The sequence below is a fragment of the Abramis brama genome (assembly GCF_963993115.1).
Source record: "Abramis brama genome assembly, chromosome: 8".
NCBI lineage: Eukaryota > Metazoa > Chordata > Actinopteri > Cypriniformes > Leuciscidae > Abramis > Abramis brama.
The window spans coordinates 28,956,598-28,982,701 of record NC_139970.1 but is presented as its reverse complement, the minus strand read 5'-3'; the positions used below and the strand labels follow the sequence as shown (position 1 = coordinate 28,982,701).

At 36.6% G+C, this 26,104-nt stretch overlaps 1 protein-coding gene across 3 annotated transcripts; it reads left to right on the top strand.

The window, feature by feature from the left end:
- Window positions 1–10,806: 10,806 nt before the first annotated feature.
- On the top strand, window positions 10,807–24,063 carry creb1b (cAMP responsive element binding protein 1b). 3 transcript variants are annotated; one of them, XM_084122957.1, is made up of 9 exons: window positions 10,807–10,948; window positions 13,774–13,859; window positions 14,148–14,272; window positions 14,403–14,549; window positions 15,172–15,272; window positions 15,346–15,485; window positions 16,855–17,034; window positions 18,903–19,056; window positions 22,727–24,063. In XM_084122957.1, the coding sequence occupies exons 3-9, from the start codon at window positions 14,156–14,158 to the stop codon at window positions 22,869–22,871; spliced, it is 984 nt and encodes a 327-aa protein (XP_083979083.1). In that variant the 5' UTR covers window positions 10,807–10,948; window positions 13,774–13,859; window positions 14,148–14,155; the 3' UTR covers window positions 22,872–24,063. The 3 variants fall into 3 exon arrangements, with proteins under 3 accessions (XP_083979083.1, XP_083979085.1, XP_083979084.1); XM_084122959.1 differs by having other exon boundaries at window positions 10,810–10,948; window positions 14,148–14,260; XM_084122958.1 differs by having other exon boundaries at window positions 10,865–11,104.
- Window positions 24,064–26,104: the final 2,041 nt, after the last annotated feature.

The following is a 26,104-nucleotide window of genomic DNA, read 5'->3' as shown; positions in this document are numbered from 1 at the left end:
CCTATCAGACACGTTCTGTCTATCTGCTTTTAAGAATCAGTAGGGACTGTCAGATCTCTGGCAGGCTGTCTGGCAGATTAAGGACACCATCTTGGCATCAAGCCGGGTCTACAAGCACAGCTTCTGGAAATAGATAGCACATGGCAAGCCTATAGCCACAGAACACACTGCAGGTGCCCAGGATGGGGCTGTTCAATAGCATGAGCCTATTCATAGGGGATGTACTGTAACATTAACGATTATTAATTAATGGCGCAGATTAAAGCCCTGGACAAAAGAGGATTTTTATATTGAAGAATCTTCCTCGCTGTGATCTCTGCTTCACACATACAACACTCACCCTGAGTCACCCAGAGGATCATCATTTTTAAATGCTAAGAAGTAATTTAAATGTTAAGTGTGTAAGATCAGTTCCCCACACCAGAAATATTGGATTCAGATTCTAGTCTCTTTAAGATCCTGCCAGAAGAAAACCGTTTTGTCTGGTATCCAAAACCAATCAGCAGAGTTTTGTCTGATACCCAAAAAAAACAGTTATCAGAAACATCCAATCCAGTATCCAAAATCAGTAGTTTATCTGATAACTCAAACCTGTAACAGTCTTCAGTCAGCCTAAGATGTTGACTGAGAAAGCCAAGAAAAAGAAAGTAGGAGACAAAGTGATGATTATAAAAAAGGGGGAGAAAGCAGGTTTTATAATCTTAGTTGCATAAGTTTCAATGGTCTGACTTCGTCTGAGCATCAATTCCTCCTTTGGACTATGTCCTGTACTTTTGTACTTCGTCTGGCAAGTACAAATCCAAAAAGTGTTATTTAAAAAACAGCAAAGGAAGAAAAGTGTGAATAGCATTTAATGCATCAATTTGACTGCAATTTAACAGGGTTTCAAGCGTGAAAGTGGCTAATAATCCCATGCACACTTTGTTACATATTCTAGCCAAAGGGATTGTAAGAGTTTGCAGTCAAAACAGATGATAATGCAAACCACTACAGGGGGGTTTCTGGAGGAATGCTCCTCATTCGCGATCGCATCATGAGGAAGCCACATGGCGCACTGTGAATTAAAGGATCTAAGAGCATCTGAGTGCCAATGCATGATAATGTACTGCTTGATTTACATGTTTCATTCTAGCTCACTTTAATTGGGAAAGAGAAATCAGCTTTTGTCTCATGAATGAAGCACACATGGCTCTGAATATGAAAATCACATAAACGCCTCAAATCCCAAAGCAGCAATAACACCGGACACACTGTGCCGTAATGCACCATATGTTTAACTATACAGACTTTAAAACGTAAAGGACCCCCTAATATAAGCCTGGTGATTAACTGCCTTAGGAAGCAGATTTCAAACTGGTTTTTTTTAGTGACACTGGATATAGGCAATAAAACAAGCATCTGTTTGGTGCAAGTGTCTTCTCCTAATGAAATGTTGAATCTCACACCTGCTACCTGTCTCCTTCGGACCAAAGGGGATATCCTAAACATATTAGATGCCACGGGATATGAAACTAACATTGCATGGCAGTTGAAATGCAGTCGATCTCTTCTTTGTAGGTCACTTTGGCTGTGTATTGTTTCCTTGCTGACTGTAATGCATTCATTCACGAGTGCCCGAAGCAGAGAAAGTCTAAATATTTTCAATTATTGAACAAAGTGTCAGGTATACCTGTGGTAATTAAAACCCAGTTGACATAGAAGATAGTCATCGCTGTCATAGGTCGCCACAGCACAAGCTGCAGGCCTACTCAGTAATTACCAGATTTAATTGTTTTTTTATCTTGATATGAAGCTAGGAGTTAGGCTACCTGTTAGAGACAGTATGAATGATGATTTCTCCTTCCATGCATTTTTGCATGTTGCAGAGCTTCAGACTGTAACTAAAATAAAAATATGCAACAATTTAAAATCTAGTTAGTTGAGAAAGAGTGTTTGTCCCTAATGCGGCTATTATGCGTACCAGAGTTATCTGCATGCAAAAGAGTGCATCAGTGCCAACCCACTATTTTAACGGCCTTGGTTCCGTAAGTATTTTTCCCATAGGCATTTTAAAAAGTATTTAAGAGTCAGGTTATGAATCAACATTACAAGCTTTGATTTGAAGTAAAAAAGTCTTTGAAATCAGACAAAAAAACAAAGGAACAAGACTGTGTACTAAACAGCTTTAATGAGGGAAAGAACTATGAGGCCATGCATTAACTATTTGTTTAATCCCATGAAACAATTGACAAAATCCAATTTAAACAATGGCGAAATCTAAAACTATTCATGTGATGTTGATTATAAACTGATTCTACATCATTTGTAGTGTTTCATGGGAGTGGGTGGGCAAAAAAAATTTGTTCTGGCGTGATTTGTCACAAATTTCTGATTGGTGGAGATTTCTCTGTTGAATCATGGGTAGTGTAAATTGTTCAGAGCCATTACCGAGTTCGCAACCGACTTCCTCAGTGAACAACGGTTCTTCTTCCATTTATGTCCAATTCAAAATGAACCAGGAATGTTACTGTAATGTATACTATACAATGAACTGAAGCACTTCTGAACAATATAGGCCGTAGAGTGATTCTGTAATCGGTCAACTAAAAAAAGAAATTTGACAATAGTAAATGCGCTATAAATTGTCTAGAGCCCTACGTTGCTGTTGAGCGAGACCTGTGCATTTTGTATTTTTTCTTAAACATATCGCATGTTTACAAACACACTGGGTTTTGATTAGCTCTACTCAACCAGGGTTGTGCGCTCAGAAGAAAATCTGACATTTTTGTCAGCTTAGCTGAGGAATAGCTGTAGTCGGAGGGATTTTCAGCATGTGCCGCTGAGAGAATAGCAAAATATATGATTCAAATCTTTTTGGGTGTAACTGTTCATGACATGAATTACTGATGTGTTACAAGGTCACACTTACAGGGTGCTGAGATTAATTCATATACAGACAAATGATCAATGGTACACAGTTGTATTCATGTGCAACCCAATTTATGCCTATTCGGACATGACTAAATATTTATTTCTTATTTTTATGAGTCATGAGGTAGCCTACTGCAGATTTTTATCACATTCAGTAGCGCAACTTAATACATTATTCATATCAAGCGAAGCTTATGATCCAGATGACCTCCAATCTAGATGCCCTTAATATGCTGATCTAGGATCTACTTTCTCATAGCCATGATCTTCACCATTACCAGAACAAACAAAACCTTCAGACAGGCAAAAGGATTTATGGGTGTTCACTTAAGTTCCCATATAGACTCACTATAACTCAACTAATTAAAGTCCTGTGTTTTATTAACACATTAGCAATCAATCAATCAATGACAAATGATTCGTAGCCAAAGCAAAGTAAATGATACATTGATTTCCACAAGCAAAGTAAAAAAATAAATAAATAAATAAACTGTGTGTGAAGTGAAACTCAAGCATAAAACACTACAGCATAAGTAATGAAACCCACAGAAGGTTCTGCAGGCATAGAAAGACACAATCGGCAACACATCATTTACAGTGAGTGCATGTTGTTTATTGAGGGGAGAAACTATGGAGGTTACAAGTGGGCCTACTTGTTAATTTCTAGGGGGGAAATGAGAAATAACCTAAGCTATTTTAGAAAGAAAATCATGCTTAAACTTAAAACCTACAAGTTCTACAAGATATCACATTTTCTTTAAATTGAATAACTAAAATCTAGTGAACGTTTCTCTGCCTTTTCCCATTAAAATACACAAGAATAATGTCTGCAGTCTGCGTGAATTCTCGCGATAGCTTACACCTCAAACCACATGAACAACCACGTTTACTTTGCTCTCAAATGCACCTTGCTAGCAGACACTTTTGCTACAGAATGCAGTTCTCACGCTTTTTAAAACTCGCACGGTTTATGAACTTATATAAGCCTATAAACAGGAATAACAATCGTATTGCAGCTGTGTTGACAGAGCCTGTGAGACATAAACTAGGCTATATCATAAATTTACTTCATAAATGTATTACCATAAACCGTAAAAACACAGCAAAAGAATAATAAACCCCAACTAGTGACTCACCGTGCGTGAAGTTTTCTCGCAACAGATAAAGTGAATGTGTACCATTTCTGAAAGTTTCATGTCATTTAATCGGCGTCAAAATTTGTTTGCCAACAAGCCAACTTCCGGTGTGCGCAAGTCAATAACGATATTCAACGACGATCAACCAATTAACTTACTCAACATGAATATGGGGATCATGCATTTTGATATTCCTTATGCTTTGGACACTTTTATATCCCAGATTTTTTTGGAAAATATATATATATATATTTTCTTCCAAACTTATCTTTGTAAATGCCAGTCCTTTCAGTCCTTTTAAAGGCATACTTATTATTTATTGTTTTGCCCTTTTATCACAGCCACACTATGATTTTACTATAGCCTAATATGAATTATTGGCAAACATGTATAATAATAATAATAATTATTATTATTAATAATTTGTTACATTTATATAGCACTTTTCTATAAAAGTGGGGGAGGGGGGATTCCACCTGGATGATGCGACGGCAGCCATATTGCGCCAGATCGCTCACCACACACCACCAGCTTACTGGTGGAGAGGAGACAGAGTAATGAAGCCAATCTGTAGCCTATGGGGATGATTAGGAGGCCATGTTGGACAGCTCTAAGCCAATGGGCAAATTTGGCCAGGATGCCGGGGTTAAACCCCTACTCTTTTTTCGAAGGACATCTTGGGATTTTCAAAGACCAGAGAGTCAGGACCTCAGTTTAACGTCTCATCCGAAGGACGGACTGTATAAAACTAAAGAAGTGAAATAATCATACACTATTTAAATATGTATTGTGTGAAAATGATTTAATTTAAATTAGGCCTACATATCATTTTTGATAACAAATTAACAAAATTGCCTTGTCCTACAGCTGTGGCATCATTCCCACAATAACAAACAACTTTGCCCAATGAAATTCTTAAGTGTATGTTTACTAAGGAAAATCGTAGGCTATATGTATAATTTCTTAATAAATAAATAAATGTAGCTGTAGTCAAATATGTGCAAAATGTGTGAAAATATTATGCAGTTGTGTGGAATTTGCCATACAAATGAGTTGGTCATTTAAACAAATTTATTGGCTAGCCGCAACCAATTGCTATTCGACACAACATAATCTGATACGGTATCTAATATGGTAGAAATGTTTATGGTGTTCAGAGAAAAATTACAATCCTCCTGATGCATGTAGTAAAGCCTGTACATTTTTGGACATTGTTAAGACAAATTAAATAAACTAGTTTGAATAATGTTTTTTAGAGAGTTAATTTACTAAAAGTCCATATATCGAAGTAACACTATGCGTTACCATCCACCATGGTGCTTTTTGTGAACGTGAGCTATTCCCACTTAACAGTCTATGAATTCAGTTTTTGAGATTCACTAACCTTGTATTTCTGGTCCATCTCTGTGTCTGTCTTTTCACAGACTGGCAAATGCAAATTTTCCATATCTACAGGTGCTTATACAGAATGACTGCAATGATGTGAACAGCTTTGGATAAGACCGTATGAAGCAGAGCATTACTGGTTCATTTCCCTTGTGAATATTAATGGATTGTGTTGGCTTCAGTCAGTGCTGCAGACTTTTATAAACTCTTCGCTTGAATAACATACTGCTTTGCTTCTGAAGCGAACTTAGTCCACTTAAGGCAAAATAAACATCTACTGAGGTTTGTACTAACTGTGAATTAATACCCAGTGAGGCTCGCACTTCACACCTCCGATGTAAACTGGGTCTAAAGCGAGGGTTCGGACAGCACAGTGTGATGCTCAGGTCTAGAGAGAGCACCTGGTTGTGTAACACCCCAGTGCCGCTCCACAGGGGCCATGCATTATGCAGCGATTGCATTTCCATGCTGCTTCCTCCTGCGCAGCAGTAAAAATAGAAACGCAGACTTCGGTGCTCATGCTTTGTTGTTTACGACTGCACCGTCCTTCTTCGCTCCTGAGCACAGGCGGTTATTACTCAAACACACATACACATGGCGCCTTACCAGAGATATTAAGATCAGAAGAGGTCAGGCTGCACAAGAAAACATCGTCCTGGGATGTCAAGGATCCCAAGCCACAGAGCTTTTTATGGCTTACTTATTAATAAAAAGCACCTTTGCGTTCATATTCCCTCCCTGAATGGTGCCTGAGGTGTAGAGGAAAGAAAATAAATGCAAACCATTATGCATGAGGCTGTCCAATACTTCACCCAGTGTTTGATACATTTTGTTATACATATTTTATCTGGTAAATAGATTTGGATTTACATATTACATATTCAAGTTGATGTTTCTGTGGTGGTTGTGAGCGGCAACTTTGCTTGAACTACCAACTTTTTGTTTTAAACAACAGAAAAGGCCAATGAGATTTCCTCCGGGTATACAAAATGTCTATCTACTCTGTTTACTGTTGTCACCATTGCAGTTCCAGTGCCTATTATAGGGAACAGCACAATATAAAAAGTGAGTGCAACTTCACTGACAGCTACACTGAGGCAGCCTTTGAGCCCACGCATCAATAAAAACTGTGGCTCTTACTTTCTCTAAGTCTATCAACACTGCAGACACAAACAAGAGAGAGAGAGAGAGAAACATGACTGAGAACTGGGATATACAAACTGAATGAAAGTAAAAGTCCATCGCTTAGTGATAGAAACAACCATTTCCTTGATTAAAATGATAGAATGAAGAAACGTTTTATATGAAAACATTAAATCTTTTTCATTATCAGTGATTCTACTGTGTAGTGTGCACTTGAAAAATCTGATCTCAGAAAATAACAGGAGCTTGGAGCAGAAAATGACAGTAATGAATTCCTCTGATTTTATTTGTGACATTTATGGTCTTTATATTCTATTTTTGCCTTAGAACTGCCCAGAACTTAGCAACTGTCTAGCAATGCTCTAGCAACCATTCAGAATGTCTTAGCAACACCTTAGTGGCCACCTTAGCGAACGCCCTAGCAACCAACTTTGCCATCTTTTTTTAGTTTCATTCACTAAATTTGACAATTTCCTCATCTAATTTTTTTAAGAATTTGGCAATTGATTAAACTGAAACCCAATAATTAAAAAAGTTGGGCTCTTTTGATTCAGACTGGCAAATAGTCTTTTAATATCATCCCATAAACTGTATAAGCCAACGCTATCTCACGACCAATTCGTACGATTTGTCTAAACCCACGTGATGGGTAGGTTTAGGGGCGGGGTCAGGGGTAGGTCATTCGTATGAATTCATACGAATTGGGCAATTCGTAAAATATGTACGATTTAGCAAAAATCGCACTAATTCGTACGAGTGAGGTCGTATGAATTCGTACGAATTAGCCACCTCGTAGAATTCGTACGAATTGCCGTGAGATCAGGCTGAATAAGCACACACTAGCAACCATAGAGTACCCTAGCAACCATACAAACACGAATAAGACACATCTCAGCATCACACACAATCTTAAAAATAAAGGCTGCAAAAATGGGTTTTGGTTCCCCAAAGAACCTTTCAGTGAACCATTTTTTTCTTAGCGTGAAGAACATTTTAATAATCTAAAGAACCCTTTTCCACTATAATGAACCTTTTGTGCGGTGGAGGTTCTGCAGATGTGAACGTTTCTTTATGGAAAGTGTATAAAATTCCCCTCAAGGATGATTCTGCCCCTTAACAGAAAAGATCATTTCTGAGACAGATTCAGAGCTGTCATCACCTTCCACAAGTCTGTGTTCAATCACCATACAGTGTGGGTTGCTGCTCAACTGAGAGCTCAGCCTTGTTTCCTCGATTGTTTGGGTTGCATAATTAGTTGAATATAAATCAGTGGAAAAAAAACACAAGCTGCAATTCCCACGATAGTCCATTAGATTCTAAACACATTAGCATTTTTTCTGATTCTTTTTGAATGACAACATTGAAGGGAATATTTTATAAGATGCAAATAGGATGATCACAGATTTAATTTGTTAACCATTCCTTAATATAACTTTACTAATCACAGAGCAAGTAGCAACGTTTGAAGCCCTGCATGTCTCACATCACTATAGCACTACTAGCCACCGGCTCCTCTCTGCTTCTTCTGACAACGTTTGATGAATTTTCATTTGGTGATGTGCAGGGTTTGCAGTATTGAAAAGGCTTTAATGTATCCTATACTCCTTTCATTTTCTTTTTTTTTTTACCTTGAGCACCCTCACTGTTCCCCCAAACCCAAGCACAGTAAGTTCTGCTTATCCTAATGGGTCCTCTTAGGCTGAGAGGAGATACAACCATGCCAGACTCAGACAAGAGACTGAGCGAGAGTGTGCGTTCACTCGGGGGATGATGCGCAGCATGAGCTCAAAGGAGAGAAGAAGGTGGTGGAGGAGGGAGGCGGGAGTGAAGAGGAGGAGGAGGAGGAGGGGAAGAGAGTCTCTATGGCCAACTCTGAATGTAGTTCTTTCTCAAGGTCAACCGCATACACACGAACGGTTATACAAAAACAGAATAAAAACAGGCTACAACGTGCACTTTCATTGGAAAGTGAGAATAGCTTTGCAAAAGATGCTTTCTTCTAGATTTATGTTTTCAATAACTGCAGCATTGCCTTGTTGTATCACAGGGACGAGGGCAATTTTAACGTGCTGGCGTTGTGATAACAGAGCAAATTCTTTTATTGATTTTGGTGGATCACAAGAGTTTCCACTTATCATCACTCTATAGGTCTACTGTAAGCCCACGCAGCCTTGTAAAGATAATTTCACATATTGCACAGATTTGTCACTTTTTCCCTGAAGACATCTACAAAGCACAAATTCATGGTTGTTCATTAACGAGACGGTCAATTCCCCAAACAATGTGCTTCATGTCACAATAAAAAGCAGGTTTTATGGCTTGTTGCAGTAAAGCGCTATTAAACAGATAAAGCACACCAAACTGGCATCTGGAGGATTATAAAAAGGGCTGCCACACGAAAAAACTCACACACCCCAAAACCCATTGCCACTCAGAGAGAGGGGTTATTGAGTGCATGCTGCTAAAACAAATGTGTATATGCTGCCCCCTTCAGGATGACTTCAGGACTGCTGCAACACCATGTAAATTGAAGACAAAATTGTGAGTCTTCTCTCAAAAGAGGTTTACTGCTGCCGCCATGTGTTAATTTAAGACTGCAGCTTATCTAACCTCTAAAAATCGTATAGCATTCTGCGTATCGGAAATGTAACTGTCTTTAAGGTAAACGCAATAAATAAAGTTTGGCCCACTCCTCCTCCTCATGCAAGGCCCAATATACTTCCTGAGGAGATTTAAAACAGCATCAGCATCACACTGTAAAAATAATAATAATAATAATAATTGTTGCTGCCTTAAATTTTTAAGTACAATCCCCTTAGATGTTTAAGTCAGTTCAACTTAAATGATATTAAACTGATTTTAAAAAATGAGTTGAGTCTTGTAAAACTTGAAAAATGTGAAAATTGCTTTACTTATTTTGATGAGTTAAAGCAATGTAAGCATATGTTGTCATAACTTATTTTTTTTTACAGCGCATAAACTTGTGTGGAGAGCATCCAGTCAAGCAACATCTGGTTTGGCAGAGGCTCATGCTGTGGACAAAAATGCTGAACGACTTTTTTCATGCAGCTTGTTTATTACACATATCAAGTTTATTGCCTATTGTTTATTGAGCATATTGTATATTGTTTGTAGTGTATTGATACCTTTTAGTTGAGCGCCTGCAGTGTTAAAAATGTATTTATTCATAGAATTAATTAATTAAAAAACGTATTAATTACAAGTGCAATATTTGACCCATGGAAGGGATTTTCTGGGGCATTATTTTTTGCTCAATGAGAGCATGTATTTTTTGAACCCCATAAAAATAGCCATCCATGTCAAAATCCAATCTATTAAATCGAATCAACATCACTCAAGCAATACCATCACACAGTATAGTAATATATGTTTCTAGGTTTGGATCAGATTTATTTATTTTTAATAAAGGGGGGACAACACTTCATATTAGCTACACATTCAAAGTCTGAAAACTGTACGTTACAATGTATGGTGTCTATAAATGCACTAAATCTATAGGCCTAGAATAGAATGTTAGACAACAGATTCAATTTAAATTTAAATCAAAATTGTTTCCTGACTTTTATGCCTTTCTAAGATATAGGCTACAATGGATTCACATACTGTCAATATCAATTTATTAAGAAAATTGAAACAGTAATTTAACAAAATTGTCTATCGTTATTCCTCTCCCTCTTCTACAATGTTTGCCAGCCCTCTGCATATTCGTTTGGAAAAGCTGAAGTCGACCATAGTGCTAATAATAGGGGTGATTTATCTTTGCTGTCTTGATAATTTATGTTGAATTAATTATTAATTGATGAACATGACGTTTAGCAATATTTTGCATATGATAGATTACAGATAGGTTAAAGCTTTCTGACAAAAATACCCCTGCTGAAAATGGTTTGCTGGTTCCAGCTGATCCCAGCCTGGTCAAGATTATGGTTTTATGGCTGCATGGTTTGAAAGGAGTTTAGACCAGCTGAACTCCAGCTTAGCAAGGCTGTTAGGCTTGTTTTTGATGTTTTAATATTTATTTGATGTTTCTACGTATGCTAAAGAATTTTCTGTTTTTAAAAACATTTGTCGAGTTTCATTCACAAATTATTGTTCAAGTACGTCGTATTCGCACTATTTCGTCAAGCTTCGGCCATGTTTCGTCTGTATTCGTAATCACTCGGGTTTTTCCGCCACGCTCTCGGCCGCTCTCGCTCAGTGCAGTGGGGTTGATGATCGGATTTTCGTCTCGTTCTCTGTGTTGTTGTTCTCGGTGACGCGACGGAGGTGTAGCCTGACGCGGTCTCTTACGTGTCGGCCTGAATAAAAGTGGAGCTCCGAGGGCTCGAGAGTGACGGAGGGAGTCTGTATCGGTAAGAGGAGACAAGTGTCCGGAGGGAAAGGGCTCGTCCCGAATGGCATATAAGTCTGGTTTGGGTTCGGCCCGTTGGAAACAAAGAGATCATGGCGGCTGTAGTTGTTGCATGCAGAGGGAGGGGAGGCAAACGGGAGAGCAACACAAACCCAGGGTGGGAAATCTTGATGCATGGCTGATCATTTAAAATGCAACGAAATATGGATGCACAACATTTCTGCTTTTCTTTATGCATCTTTGCAGTTCATATGTAGGATTTCCCCTTTTTTTGTCGGCTTTTTCCACACACTGGCTAGACAAAATGCGTGCTGCCTGGTGGATTCAGGGTGTAATACTCATTCAGGAATAATTTAATCTTCTCTAATGCCCTTGATGCATTGTGCGATATATTTGATAGGCTATGCCCTGATGATATTGCAATCTTTTAGGACTGGGTTGTTATTGCACTGTGTCATAGTTTCATTATATATTATTCCAAGGGCTGTGATTTCACGCCCTCAAGTAAATACCGTTTTTATGCACAATATAGGATATTTTTACCTCCTGTACTGCACATGACTAATAAAGAAATGCAATATTGTATTGTATAATTGCATGTTAAATAGCAAAAACCTATTCAAATACTAGTGATCTTGATTATGCATTGAGGCATTTTTCCTAATTTGTCCACACAGTGCCAACCTTTTCTTTTTTTTCTTTTTTTTTTTAATGCAAACAAGTATTTTATAATAATATGTGTCGGCTGTCATTTGATTTCATGATTACAGTTTTAGATGTAAAGGAATTCACAATAGCTATGTGTTTCCTAGAATAATCTGTCTGGCAGAAAATAGGATTTGAAAAGTAGAGGGAGAGCTACGCATGACCAATCAAACCACAGATAGACTTTAAGCGTCATGAGATCACATTACTGTCGGTTCACGCGTGCCATTCCGGGGCTCGAGCTCTCAGACTCTCTTTTTTCTATTTCAAAGTGCTCAATTGGCCTTATTGTTTCACAATACATGCATTTAAAATACTTCCACTAATGGTAATAAACACTGTTATTTTTTAATCTATTTTTTATATTTATACATTTTATCATTCTTTTTTTGATATTGTATTTATATCATTTTATATGTTATTATCTGTTGGTTCGACCACTGGCAGATGAGGGGAATGTTCAGGAAACCTGTTAATCTATATTTTGAAATTGAAAATGGTTTCATGTTTTTTTTTGTTTTTTTATTATTATTATTACTTTAGTTGTTATTAGTGATTGTGCATTTGAAGAAGAAACTTATACAAGTTTTCATCAACTGTGTTAGCATATCTTAGCCTCTAGCATATCTTAGCCTCTAGCATTGAAGAGGGCTGAAGCCAGTCATTAAAAGCCCTATAGCCTGGCTTGGCTAGCTGTATATGGGGTAAAGTTATCCAACTCTTCCTCTCCATCAGATAGTCTAGAGGTCAGGCACTCCAATATCTACACATGCTGAACAGTCAAGGGAAGTCAGGACTGCATTCACAGCATATTGGGATGCACTTTCAATAATAAAAAAAATGCTATATGATAACACCTTTATTGCAGTACTTAATTTTTATCACTGGCCAGTGCACTAGTAATTTTACAATCTCATATCATCTCATGTTATTGTACACCAATGCAGAAATAAAGATTTTCAGAGCACCTAGGGGTTGCGCACAGGGACTTTCTTTAATGAGAACCTATAAACTCTTTACATTCACACTGGGATTTTGATTAATTTCCATTGTGCACTGTAATGCATTGCATCTTTAAGTGTGGCTTATGTAAGCATATGTTTGAGAGAGAGAGACCTGCCAATATTTTGTGTCAAAGCATCAAAAGTCAGAGTTCAATGTATCCTGACTGTAAACATGTTCAGCAAGGATTCAGCTGTTGGTTTCTGTATATTACATTTAGACGACATATTTGATGCATTTTCTTCCCTGGACAAGAAGGGTTTCTGGGAAGAATGTTTATCAATAGACATGCAGTGTTGCAGTCTCAGTTTTTAGTCCAAAACGGCCATACTATTGATTCATAACTGTGCTTGTCTCGAGTACAGGAAATCTGCACCCTTATTTCCGACATAATGTCAAATGATTCAATTAAAACTCCATATAGTGTTGCAGCACAGGAACGATTTAGTCATATTTAACTAATATGTGTCTATATTTGGATATTCTAAAATAAGCTCCCCTTTCCAAGAAAGTCTTTAGCTTCATTTTCATTTGCTTGTTTTATAAAACTAGAAAAAACTATTTAGTAGAATTTAACCTTTGTTTGAGTTGGGTTTTTCATGCTCTTAATCATACAGTACTATATCAGCTAAACTATATTATGATACTAAGTAGTATACCACTCCCTTAGATGCATTGTTTGTTATAGCATGGCAATGACTGTAATACTATCATCATGGCACCAGGATGCCATGCAACACTGTTACTTAATGCCCATTCATTTATACAAGTCACAGTGACAAGGAAGGAAGGAAGGGACTGTGTCTAATCTGATATTACTTGCACTGATGTCACCACAGAGCCATAGTCTTTATACTGTATTGGGGAATCAACCTGCTAATTACTTAAAGTTGCTTCTTCATATTAAGCTGGAATAGAAGAAAGTATTACAATTACACACTTGAGTTTTAATGCCACTTTGTCCTCATTATCTCAATTGCTAGTCTTGTCAGACAAGATACTGTATACAAACAAAAGTGTTTGCATTTTCTCTCAATATTTCCTCAGTACTATGGAGGATGATTTTCAAAGTAGAAATGTCTGGCTGGTATAGTAACTTTTCTGTGTCTGTCTGATCAGATTTCCACAGTAGCAGAGAGTGAGGACTTAACAGAGTCAGTGACACTGGACAGTCTGAAGATTCTGCCTAAGTTCCCCTCTTATAGGTATGTATGCTTCATCTGCAATGCCACATCCACAGTTTTAGGTTGAGACCGTAATAGTATTAATAGGAATTAACTTGCTTAACATATTAATCATTTATGTAATTAATGTCACCATAAAATCGCAATGGACAAATCTTATTTTTGAATGGATTACTACAGTGTTTATTATAAATGGTTTATCTGTGCACATAATTTTTTTTGTTTTACTTTAATGCCACTTTGTTTAGTTGTTCATGTGGCAAAAAAATTCACACTAAAGATGCCAGATTCCATCTGGTTTCTCATCAGCTAACTCAATGACCATGGAGTCGGGAGCCGATGCCCAACAGGGTGCAGAAACTGCGGTCTCTGAAAATGAGAACCAACAGCTCACACAGGCCCAAATCGCCACTCTTGGACAGGTACTCCAAACAGTACGTCAAATGAACTCAGGACATCATCATTTCAAAATTTTGAAACATGAAGAGCTGAAACATTCAGTCAAGATTCTGACATTAGAAACAGAACATCTAAGTTTGACTCTGTGTGTGTGTGTTTGGATAGGTAACGATGGCTGCCGGGCAAGCAAGTGGCACAGCGCCCACAGTCACCCTGGTGCAGCTGCCCAATGGTCAGACGGTACAGGTTCACGGAGTTATCCAGGCCGCTCAGCCTTCAGTTATTCAGTCACCACAGGTGCAAACAGTCCAGGTAAGACAACTTAACGCCTCCAACATCTCTAGGGCCCCGTTTACACCTGGTATTAAGATGCATTATGGTCAATTGGATCTTTTGTGCATCTCTTACGTCCATTTTCAACCACTTCTGTCCTGATTTCTTCGATGGGAGAGTCTATGGGTGGGTAAATCTGTGAGCTTTTTCAGATCTTTCGATTTATTGGAATGGTGAGAGAACACCAAACTTGAGTCTTCAGCCGACCAGGTGTAAATCTCGTCTGGCTATCGCGCTTCCCATAATGTTTACGCATTAGGTCAGTAGGCGGTCTTTTGTGGATGTTCGAACACATCTGACCACATGAGCAATTTTCACTATGAAAGCATTTGCGTTTTCAATTAAGTGGACAAGCTCAAAATGATTTAGACCCCGTTTACACCCGTATTTACCGTCGTCCACTTGTGATCGGATTGACGAAAACGCATCTTAATACCTGGTGTAAACAGTGCCTAGATGTTCATGACTGACTGACAGGTGAAAAGATGCATTTCATCATTAACGTATTCTATTCACCTCACATGATTGTCTTAACATGCAATTATGTGAAATTTATGTTATATAGTCGGAGCTACGCATGACACAATTGTCTGTTGCTCAGATTTCCACAGTAGCGGAGAGTGAGGACTCGCAGGAGTCAGTGGACAGCGTGACCGATTGTCAAAAACGAAGAGAGATCCTTTCTAGACGCCCCTCATATAGGTACATATACATTCTTCAAGGTTTTTGCATTACATAAGGAATTTTCCAGTCAACAGCTATTTGTGATCTATAGGAAAATCCTGAATGACCTGTCATCAGATGCTCCAGGAGTTCCGAGAATTGAAGAAGAGAAATCCGAGGAGGACACTGCGCCTTCCATCACTACAGTGACTGTGCCAACCCCAATATATCAGACCAGCAGTGGCCAGTACAGTACGTTAAAGTCCACAAATGAAGTTGAGATATTCTGATTCTCCCACTTTAGCATCATTGCTCAACATGTTTGGAGCACCTTTAGACTATACAGGGCTCCAGAATAACATTTGAGAGCAGCAGCACTGGTGCCACTTAGTTGTACAGATGGTAGCGCCAGTAAAATTACTATTGATTTGCATTTATAAGAGCAGTTACTAATAATGTTACATGTTTATTTCTTAAGCACTGGGTTTGAGTTGAGATGCAGATATAATGAACTTTTATTAACTACAGTAACGTGCAAAAAAAATTTTTTTTATAGGAAACAATTTAAATATTTTCTACTCTTACTAAATGTACGATTGTTCTTCTATAGTACCTTACTGAACTGACCGACGGCTTCAGTGATTATAAAAGGAGCACTCTTACTTGTTTTCTGTGCAATTCAGTCACAATGTGAAGAATTTTTGTTGTTTTTTTAGGAGACTTTGTGACATCCTCTTTTTTCCAAATATTAGAAAATGGCTAATAAGTCAATAAGTGCTCCTCTGCCACCATCTACTGGTTATAGTGGTAATTTCATGTCTTTTTTTTTTATATAAGTGATTGTTTGCCATGAATTTTTAGTTTTTCTACATCTTTAAACTTAAAAACATCACATTAAAATTGGATAATATTTAGAGGTTTGAAGTACTTGAAAGTCTTGAAAGCCTTTGAAAAGTGCTTGAATTTCTCTCAAAAAAGGTTGTACAAACCCTGAGATGAATAATATATAAAAAAAATAATTCTATTTCTGCCACAATACCATGGTTACAGTAAGCATTGCTACATTAGATCTATGGTCAATGTTGGTGATTTGTGCATTGAAAAGCTTTCAATAACTTATTTATGGCATGGCACAATGTTTCTCCTGGTTTCCCTGTCAGCGCTGTTTGATCTGATATCTATGGTTTATAACAGCGATTTCTGCACCGAATTTGAATGCTTCCCACTAGATCTCGCTGTGATGTTGTCAATTCTGAGGCGAATTAACCAGCGCTGTGTAGTAACGCATGCTTAAGATCGGCCCGAGAGTAAACCTGTTCTGAGCTCGTGTTTCACTGTCTTTTATTGCTCAGAGCTGATAAACGATCCATACAGCGCAGCTCACGGTTTCGTTTCACTTCCATCTCGTTTGATTTTTCAACATAAAAGGCAGCTCTTATCAGTTGGGCAACGTGGTGGCGGCACCTGTGTGATCTAGTCAAATTTAGTCGCACTGGCAGGAAAAAAGATCACACAAGCCCAGACCATAACTCCAACATGTTTGGTTCTTAGACACATAGTGCCATGTGCAAACCTTCTCACCAAATCAGTGACAACCTCTTAATTGCCATTTCTCCTTCAGTCGCCATTACTCAGGGTGGAGCCATTCAGCTTGCAAATAACGGCACAGATGGAATGCAGGGATTGCAGACTCTCACCATGACAAATGCAGCAGCCCAGCAAGGGACCACCATCCTGCAGTACGCACAGACCAGTGATGGTCAGCAGATACTGGTGCCCAGCAATCAAGTAGTGGTACAAGGTAAGTTATTTGTTTCACAATGATACAAACCAGGACATTTATTTAATAAGTAAATAGTATAATTTTTTATTTGATGTTGTTTTTAACTTGTTGACCTATTTTATTATTCTGGGCCACTGCAAAAGGTAAGGGCCATTCACACCAACGATGATAACTATAACAATAACTATAAAATTTGTCCAGCTAAAGAACGATAAAAAACAGACAGCCAATCAGAATCCATCCTGTTGTAAAGAGCTTGAGCATTTAAAGTGGCAGACGACAAAACTGCAGTGTGCTTGTAATATACAGAACGATTATCGCTAATGTAGTTATCTTTATACTTGTTCTGTGTGAAGTCCTTTAGCCATTAACAGGGCTTGACATTAACTTTTTGAGGCACTTGTCCTTCGGACAAGTAAATTTATGTTTTACTTGTCCATGCACAAAAGTCACTTGTCTGGGTAAAGATTTATAATTTTATCATTTATTTTTTTGTGTTTTGCTAATGCAGAATTCGAACAAACCGTTGAAAGCATCCAAACACTATCAATATTAATAAAATTCTGTTGAAACAGTAGAAAGGAACGTGTCCCAAGAATAGAGTTCCCCTTCAACAAGAAATAAGGATCTCCAGACTCCATAATACAAAGTAATACTTTGCACGCTGGTGTGCAGTGTATCACCAGAGGTAGTGGTGACTCTTGTAGGTATATCCTCACTATTTGCAAGCTAGCTAGACAAGCTAGCTAGACTTACTGTATACTATATCTAAAATAATTTTGTAGACATAACAATTAGAGATGCACCGATTACAATTGTCTAGGCCAATTCCGATTTTTCATTGAGTTTGACCGGCCGATTCCGATTTAATTTTTTTCTAACCACTTTAAAGCACACACAAATATTTATTTTCGATCTTTTCTTTAACCCTTTCACGCGCAAGTTTAAAATATTCTAACTGACACCCCCACCCCCAGAGTGAGTTTTTTCAAGGCAAACGTTCCCTTTAATGTTTCCATGGCGACGCGTCAGGCGATACACCGCAGCCACAATAATACTGTATGACAGATGTGTCGCTTTTATTTCGCTTTTCCTTTTTTATTCAAAATATTCACAAACTTGCTTACCATGTCATCAACATGCCTGTCTGATATTCCGATTCTCAAATACGTGTGAGTGAGTGTGTTTGGTCGTTTAAAAACCTTTATAAATAATCTTGATCTATAACATGAGATGGGCGCCGCAATGTTGTCCTGTCAGTCAAATTTACAGCACGTGAATTCATCAGTTTCTCCCGAAATAAATGCAAGAAAGCGGCCGGTGAACTGAGAAGATTCTAGAGTAAATCTAGAGTAAACTTTATAGTTAACGTTACTTCCACTATGTTTGTCTGATATGAATAACACATGTCGGCAAATTATATTTGAATAGATTGTTATTGCTGCTTCCACAGACATCAGTGTGTATTTTATTAACTCCAAATGTATTTTACTCATGCTTATGTGTTTTTAAATATCTGAAACCTAAAATAAACATTATGAGGTTGAAAACACTGCTTAGTTGTGATATATGACAGCGCTGAACGCGTCCGACTCTGGCTCAGCGCCAGCCAACGCGCGAAAGCACAGTTTGAATCTGGCAGTTATGCGAGCGAGGGGCACATAACGTGAAGTAACATGGCATTTTATTTTGTTTGAAATTTAACTTGTCCAGTGGGACAACTAATTTTCTCTTCCACTTGTCCTACAAAAAAATCCACTTGTCCCGGACAAGCGGACAAGCCTTAATGTCGAGCCCTGATTAATATTCTATGATTTGATGTTGTTCTTTGAGTCAAACTCACTATGGATTCATTGTTTGTTGGCTGTGTTTTGTCTGCCCGACAGCTGCTTCTGGAGATGTGCAGGCCTATCAAATTCGCACTGCCCCAACCAGCACTATTGCTCCAGGTGTGGTCATGGCATCCTCCCCGGCCCTTCCAAGCCAAGGAGGTGCTGAAGAAGCCACACGCAAAAGGGAAGTCCGCCTAATGAAAAACAGGTAAACGCCAAAAAGAAATTTGGTAAAAGCAAATGTTAAGTAAACCTTTTCACCACTGGCCGCAAATAATATAATTTATTCCTGTGATGGCAAGTGGAATTTTTTAGCAGCCATTATTCCAGTCTTAAGTGTCACACAATCCCTCATAAATCATTGTAATATGGGGAATTTCTTACCAATTTTTATTATTAGCAATGCTGAAAACAGTTGTGCTGCTTAATATATTTGTAGAAACAGTGATGAGTAGAAAGTTAAAAAGAACAGCATTTATTTGAAATAGAATATTTGTATATATGTTTTAAGTGACTTTACTATCAAATTAGATAAATTTAATGCATAAAATTTGACAAAAAAAAAAAAAAAAAATCTTACTGACACCAAACTTTTGAACAGTAGTGTGCACAATATCAGTCTTTTTAACAGTATCAGTAGTACAAGCACTGACTACTTTCAATATTTGAGAGCTGTTTGGTAGATGTTTGCGAGATATTAATTGTAAATATAGCCAATCTCATGTGAACAGCCAGGACAAAAAAAAAAAACAGATTAGTGACAAAATATTGGTTCTATTCATTAGACATTGTAGTAAATACAGCCTAAAATACCTGCTGTGTTTGATTTATATTGAGAATATTCATCAAAAATATACTGGAAAAAAAAGAGGATAATACTTGAAGGATACGTGCAATTGTTTGAATTTAGTTTGTTATCACGTTTTTAATGTTGTTAATATGCCTGTGTGGTGTTTTTAATATTCTTTAAGACAAACCATGTGCAAATTCATCAGTCAACACCATTGCTGAGTATTTTCTCCTTAAAACTACAGTGAACCAAACACAGTATCAAAAAAGCGGTTTGAACCACCCCTGTTCTCTTCCATCACAAGAATTTAACCCTCTGGGCTTCTTCAGTCAAAAATGACCGAAAACTTTTACATTTTTAATTTTTTGAACTTTTACATTTTTGAATACATTTTTTTTGCTTCATCGGAATGGGATGACACTTGGTAACTTTTGTTGTATTAGCTATGTGAACACACAAAAAAATCATGGACATGATTCGGATATGTTAAAGGGTCGTAAAAAAAATAGTCACACTTAGCTTCCTCCCGGTCAAAAATAACCGACATAGGAAATGAATGGGAAATACGAAAAAATACGAAAACTCAGAGAAACTTTTGGTGGTACAAACTACAAATCAGCCACTGTGCAGAAAAAAAGTGCACAGCAATAAAGGGGTGACACTCTAAAACATCAAGAGTGCAAATATGACCCCCCCCCCCACACACACACACACACAAACACACAACAAATTATGCTCCAAACTATATAAAAACTATATAATCATAACTCCAAAACTGTAGCAAGGAGAGTCAAAAGGTAGGTATCATTTGAAAGAACTCTTTTTAAATTTTTGGAAAATATAAATTAGATTACATTTGGACATTGTCCTGCCGAGAAACGGCTGATAAAAGACAAAAATATATATATAATCTTTATTATGATTTTGCATATCTTTCTTATTTGTCATGGAATAACTCAGGAAGGAAATAAGGTAGGAGGAAAATTCTTTTTTAGTGAAGTCCCCCTACATGTTAGCTGCATCTGGATAAAAAATAATAATTTTTGGATAAAGGAATTAAAAGTTACAGCATTTGGAAAAGAGATAGCCTTTTTGTACAGTCTTTGACACCCCCTCATGGGCAATTTTTTCTCCATGAATAATATCTTGTCATAAAAGCAATAGATTATGTTAATTTTGGGCTCATTTTAATTGTAATAATATGCTGTATTATATAAAAATGAAGTGCCATTTTCAATGATCTGTGAATGTTTCATGAGCTGTATGATGTTTTTGACACATTGCAGTACATTATTTTATAGATTATGAAAAAAAAGAAATTCTATTTATCAGCAAATAACTCAGCAATACTTAAGAGTTTTTCAAAGTGGATACATTCACTGTAAAGTTCAGACTCTAAGCTTTCAAATGACATCAACTTTGTGTTAATCAAGGCAAGATTTTTGAAAAATATGGTAATGAATATTTTCGCAGCTAGGTGGCGCCTGCTGGCGGTACACTCGGTTTTAGAGGGATTACTTAGGAGTTAATAAATGTAATTAGATGCATTAGATCCTAAGCTTTAAAATGATATATAACTTGTGTTGTTCCATTCAGTGGTTGCTTAGTAATTAATTTTTTTCTTTCCGAATGGGAATACAAATAAATAAATAAAAATAAAAAATAAATAAAAAAGCTATAGGCAGCCTATATTGGCGGTTATAGGACATGACACATATTTATATATTTTGAAGCCACTAGATGGCACTCTTCTCACTTGAAATTTTTTTTTTTTTTAGGCCTGCACTATTTTGATGTGAAATGTTGCATTTATTGACAAAAAATAAAAATAAAATAAAAATATATATATTAATTCTAATGGAAAAAATAGCTCATCAAAATTATATAATTAATGCAAAGTATCATAAAAAACTCTAAAAATTCTAAATAATCAGAAAATATTATAGAACAAAAATATATTTGATTGGTTATCCTGGGGAAAAAAAAAAGGTAAAATTTAAGGCTTCGTCCGTTTTTGACCGGGAGGAAGCTAAGTGTGACCCATTTACGAAGAAGCCCAGAGGGTTAATGCAAGCATGTGTTTGGATTACTAAATAAAAAAATACCACAAATTAAACAACCCTGATTGGTCACTGTGTTCGAGATCAACAAACATGTCTGTGATTGGCTACATTGCTTACCGCTGCAAAAACACTTCTGACGTTCTCTAGAGAGCTAAGGACACAAATACGCACTGGAGTGGTTCAAACATATAGTCAAAACTAATTTTATTCAGATAACTTCTACATTTCTCACATTATCACAGTTTATTCGCTCTAGTTTAGAAAATGGTAATAAAATATGACAAGAACTCAGTTATTAAATCAGTTGATATTTCACTGGTTTTGGCCATCCTTCTGTTAGACTGTCTCACAGATGAATTAGGTTGAATAGCTGTCAGCTGTTAAATTTAAGTCCACAAATAGATAATACCAATTTAGGTCAACAAATTACCAAGCAATGCTTAATATTGTTCAGTCTGTGGTTTAAAAAGGTCCCATTTAGCAATTAAAGAAAAAACACTTAAGCAAAACATGGTCAGGTCAAAGTGTCTGAATAATTTTTGGTCCCAATTTTTTTATTTTTTTTACTGGTAGTCCACTGTATGTAGAATTTTTGGGTATAATATGTCACAGTTTACTTTATTTTGCTATCCTCACTTACATAAATGAACTATAGTGTCCTGCACCCACTAGTAAAAAAATAAATAAAAATTATATCTGGTGTCTTAATAATTTTTGGTTTTACTGTATGGCTCAATTAAACCAATATTTCCACTTGCAGTCGTGTAGCGTTTACTACAGTTGACCGAGTGGATCAGGTGTGATTGAGTGGAGACAGGGACTAATTTGCATATGCAAATTGTATGGGTCTGCATATGGGTCTGTGTATATTAAATGTTATTTATTTAACATTTATCTTTAAAAAAATATATTTTTAAACAGTCAAAATTCTAGCATTGAGTACTTATATTGACAACCCCATTTTGGACCAAAAAGAGTCGTCAAAACATCTGCTAAATAGATGCTGCATTTCTTTCCTCCTCCAGAGAGGCCGCTCGTGAGTGCCGTCGGAAGAAAAAGGAATATGTCAAGTGTCTGGAGAACCGTGTGGCCGTTTTGGAAAACCAGAACAAAACGCTCATCGAGGAACTTAAGGCACTCAAAGACCTGTACTGTCACAAATCAGAGTGATGTACCACACATTCTCCCTTCTTTCTGGCGGACTTGCGTGTACAGAGACTAAAGGACGAGTCAGCCTGACACGGACGCATGTTTTCTAAATGTTTTCTTATTTTAAATTGCTGCAGACTGCCTGTATGAACACACAGGTATGTGAGGGAACTGAACAGAAGCCCCCTGGCCAACACAAATCTCTTCTAGAAATATCGGATCATGTCATTATAGACAAAAAAAAGAAAGAAATGCTGAAAACTTTACTGTGGACTTAAACACAGAAGCACGTTCTCAGCCATCTTTACTCCTGGACTCAAACCGAAACTCAGAGGAGGGGTTTGGAGGAAAATGTTTACCTTTTTTTGTGTATAAGTCATCAATAACTTTTAAAAGAGTTACAAATAATGTAAAATAATAAGAATAATAATTTAACTGACATTTCAATAGTACGGTAGACAGAGGAAGATTTTCTCTTGAAGTTGGCATCATTCCCTCTTGAGATTCAAAAGGTTTAACGTGTCTGACTGCTACTTTTATTTGGTGTATAGTGCTCTTGTGTTTTAAGTTGATGTTTTTTTACATTTAATTATGAACAAACTACATATACAAATATGAATATTGATTTACAGAATCTATGCCATTTATAAACTGAAATATTGTGTATCGTATACAGAGCAAGATTATATCCCATGTACATTTCGATTTTGACATTTTGCTCATTTTGGATGACAAACAAAAATTTACCTAAATGATTTAATTGCTTAAAATCCTGCCATTGCAGTAGCAGCAGTTGCACAAACAAAATTAAATTTTTATTTTATTGCTGACATTTCGTCACTAATACACCAAAATTCATGTTACAATGTCAGGAGTTATGCACAGACGTAAATTTAAAATGTTTACCAGGTTCAAACATTTATGTTGATCAGATTCAGCAGATCACTTTTGTGTTAAACTTGTATATCATAGAGCTATAATTGGATTGAAAACAGTCCAATACATTCTATCTCTGGCATTATAGGCTAAAGCATGTTTTATCAATATTACATTGGCTTTGATATCGTTATATGGTCTTTTTTTTATTTCAACACTATGAACGTGGAGGCGGTGTCTTTGTATTTGATAACACAAGTAAAGAGTATATGTTATCAATCTATTATGGCATATGCATTTTGGCAGCTATTTCATAAAAAAAGACGTGTTTAAAGGATTTCTCGTTTCATTTTTCCTTCGTCCACATTCAGTTGCTTTTGAAAGTTCAAGAAACAACTGAACAGTTGGTAACTTAAGTTGCCTTTTTCTACATTAGTTGTATTTTGTTTACAAAGTTGTCTCAGTTGACCCTGTTTATGGCTTTAAAAGTTTTTAATTAATAATAATTTCAGAAATGACAAAAAAAAAAAAAAAAAATCAGGCAATTATTGGACTTTTGGTTTCACGTGTTGGTTGGAGTATGACATTTTGCATGTTCTCTGCATTGAGGACAGAATGTTTTAAATGAGATGTTAGCAGACTGAATTAAAACAATTCCAGTCTGTACTGAAATGTACCTTTTGTCATCTGTTGGCGAGTACATCATCTGCTGCTACTCTTAAATGTTAAACCGCCTGCCTGACGTGTCATTTACGTGCTCAAGCGTGACAAATTAGGGAAGCAATCTCTCCACAGCAGGCGCTCACGGTCCAGATCTGCAGTCTTAACTGCTTATGCAAGCCGACATGCAACCTGATTTCTCACAAAACCAATTATTTTCCGACACAAGAATCTCATCGAAGGACAGACTGACCTCAGCTTTCAGAGAAATGCAAATTCTGTCTGTTTCAGTGATAGAATCTTTACTTTTGTGAACTGACATGAACTTTTTTCCCCTTTTGTATGTACCCTGTATGCAATGAGATTGATCTACTGCCATGCTGGCCAAAGTGAACTCTGAAATATGCGAATATGTGTGTGTTTGCCTTCATGCATACAAAAGACCAATCAATCTAAAGCAATGTTTGATCCCACTCATTTTGGACAAACACATCATGCACTTTTTGTATGAAAGCTTTCACCTTTTGGACACTATGTACAGTACCAGTAGGATTTTATAGTGTTTCAAAAGTTTAGAAGTGTAGCCTATTGTATATACTCTGTGAATTGGCTTACATTTTTAGAAGCTTTGCACTCTATTACTGTTACAATACAGTTGTGTATACTTGTTGTTGTTCCCCCCACCTCCCTTTTGTACACAAATGTAAATCTTTAATAAAATACTAATACTGCCTAATACTGATAAAATGTTTCCCACAATGCAATGTACTGAGGAGCTGAGTGAGACCCCAAATAAGTGAATCACCTTTTTTTTTTTTTCTCCTTGCATTCACGTTTTTATTGTCTGATTGGATGGTAATTTGGTAGACATTCAATAGTTAAGTTTTTATTTTATTTTATTTTTACAAAATTGGATTTAAAATCTAAAGTAACTTATTTTTTAATTGGAGTGGCAAACATGAATTGAGTGAGATGAATTTGTAAGACTGACTGCTAATAAAAAGTAATAAAATGTATTGCTATGAATTTATAACTAATTTAATATGCTATATTTAGTCAAATGGCAGGTAAGAACATTTTGATTTGTTATTAGTGTAACCCCACAGACTCTAATAAAGTGTGACATAAAATTGTCCAAACTTTAGCAAAACGAATGAAAATAATAAGAATGAACCATTCTCATTCTCCATTAATGAACCATCACCTGTAATGACCTTTACACCAAGAAAGTGGTCCAATTAGAATTCCCCCTTTTATTAAAGGAACATTATGCATTGGTTGGGGAACAACTTTTTTGTAACATATTCTAAAACTAAAATTGTAGTAATTGAATTACTTTATTATACATATTAAATAAAACTTGTAATAAATAGAGAATATCTCTCTGATTTGTGGCAGGAACATGCAGATTTTGTTACACGTGAAATCTAAACTCAAACTTATTTTAAAACAAAAATGTACATTTTAACACTTTTTTTAACCATACTGAATACAAATTTGAGCATTTTTTTGATTTGCTGGTATTTAATATGTAATTAAACTGTTGCAAAGTAGAGCGACTCTGCTGAATGACCCTACCATTTTTATTTCAGAGTTGATAACCAGACACAACTCCCTGAATTGTACATGTATACTACTGTTTGAAATGTTTATCATTACATAGTCTATAAGATTTGACATGTTCAAAAGAATAGCAGGCATCTTACAGTATACACTGT

Excerpts from the sequence above, each read along its gene's own strand:
- creb1b (XM_084122957.1), top strand. The coding sequence starts at position 14,156 with ATGACCATGGAGTCGGGAGCCGATGCCCAACAGGGTGCAGAAACTGCG. Across the intron at positions 14,550-15,171 it reads CACAGGTGCAAACAGTCCAG|ATTTCCACAGTAGCGGAGAG; the intron begins GTAAGACAACTT and ends TCTGTTGCTCAG. Across the intron at positions 15,273-15,345 it reads TCTAGACGCCCCTCATATAG|GAAAATCCTGAATGACCTGT; the intron begins GTACATATACAT and ends TGTGATCTATAG.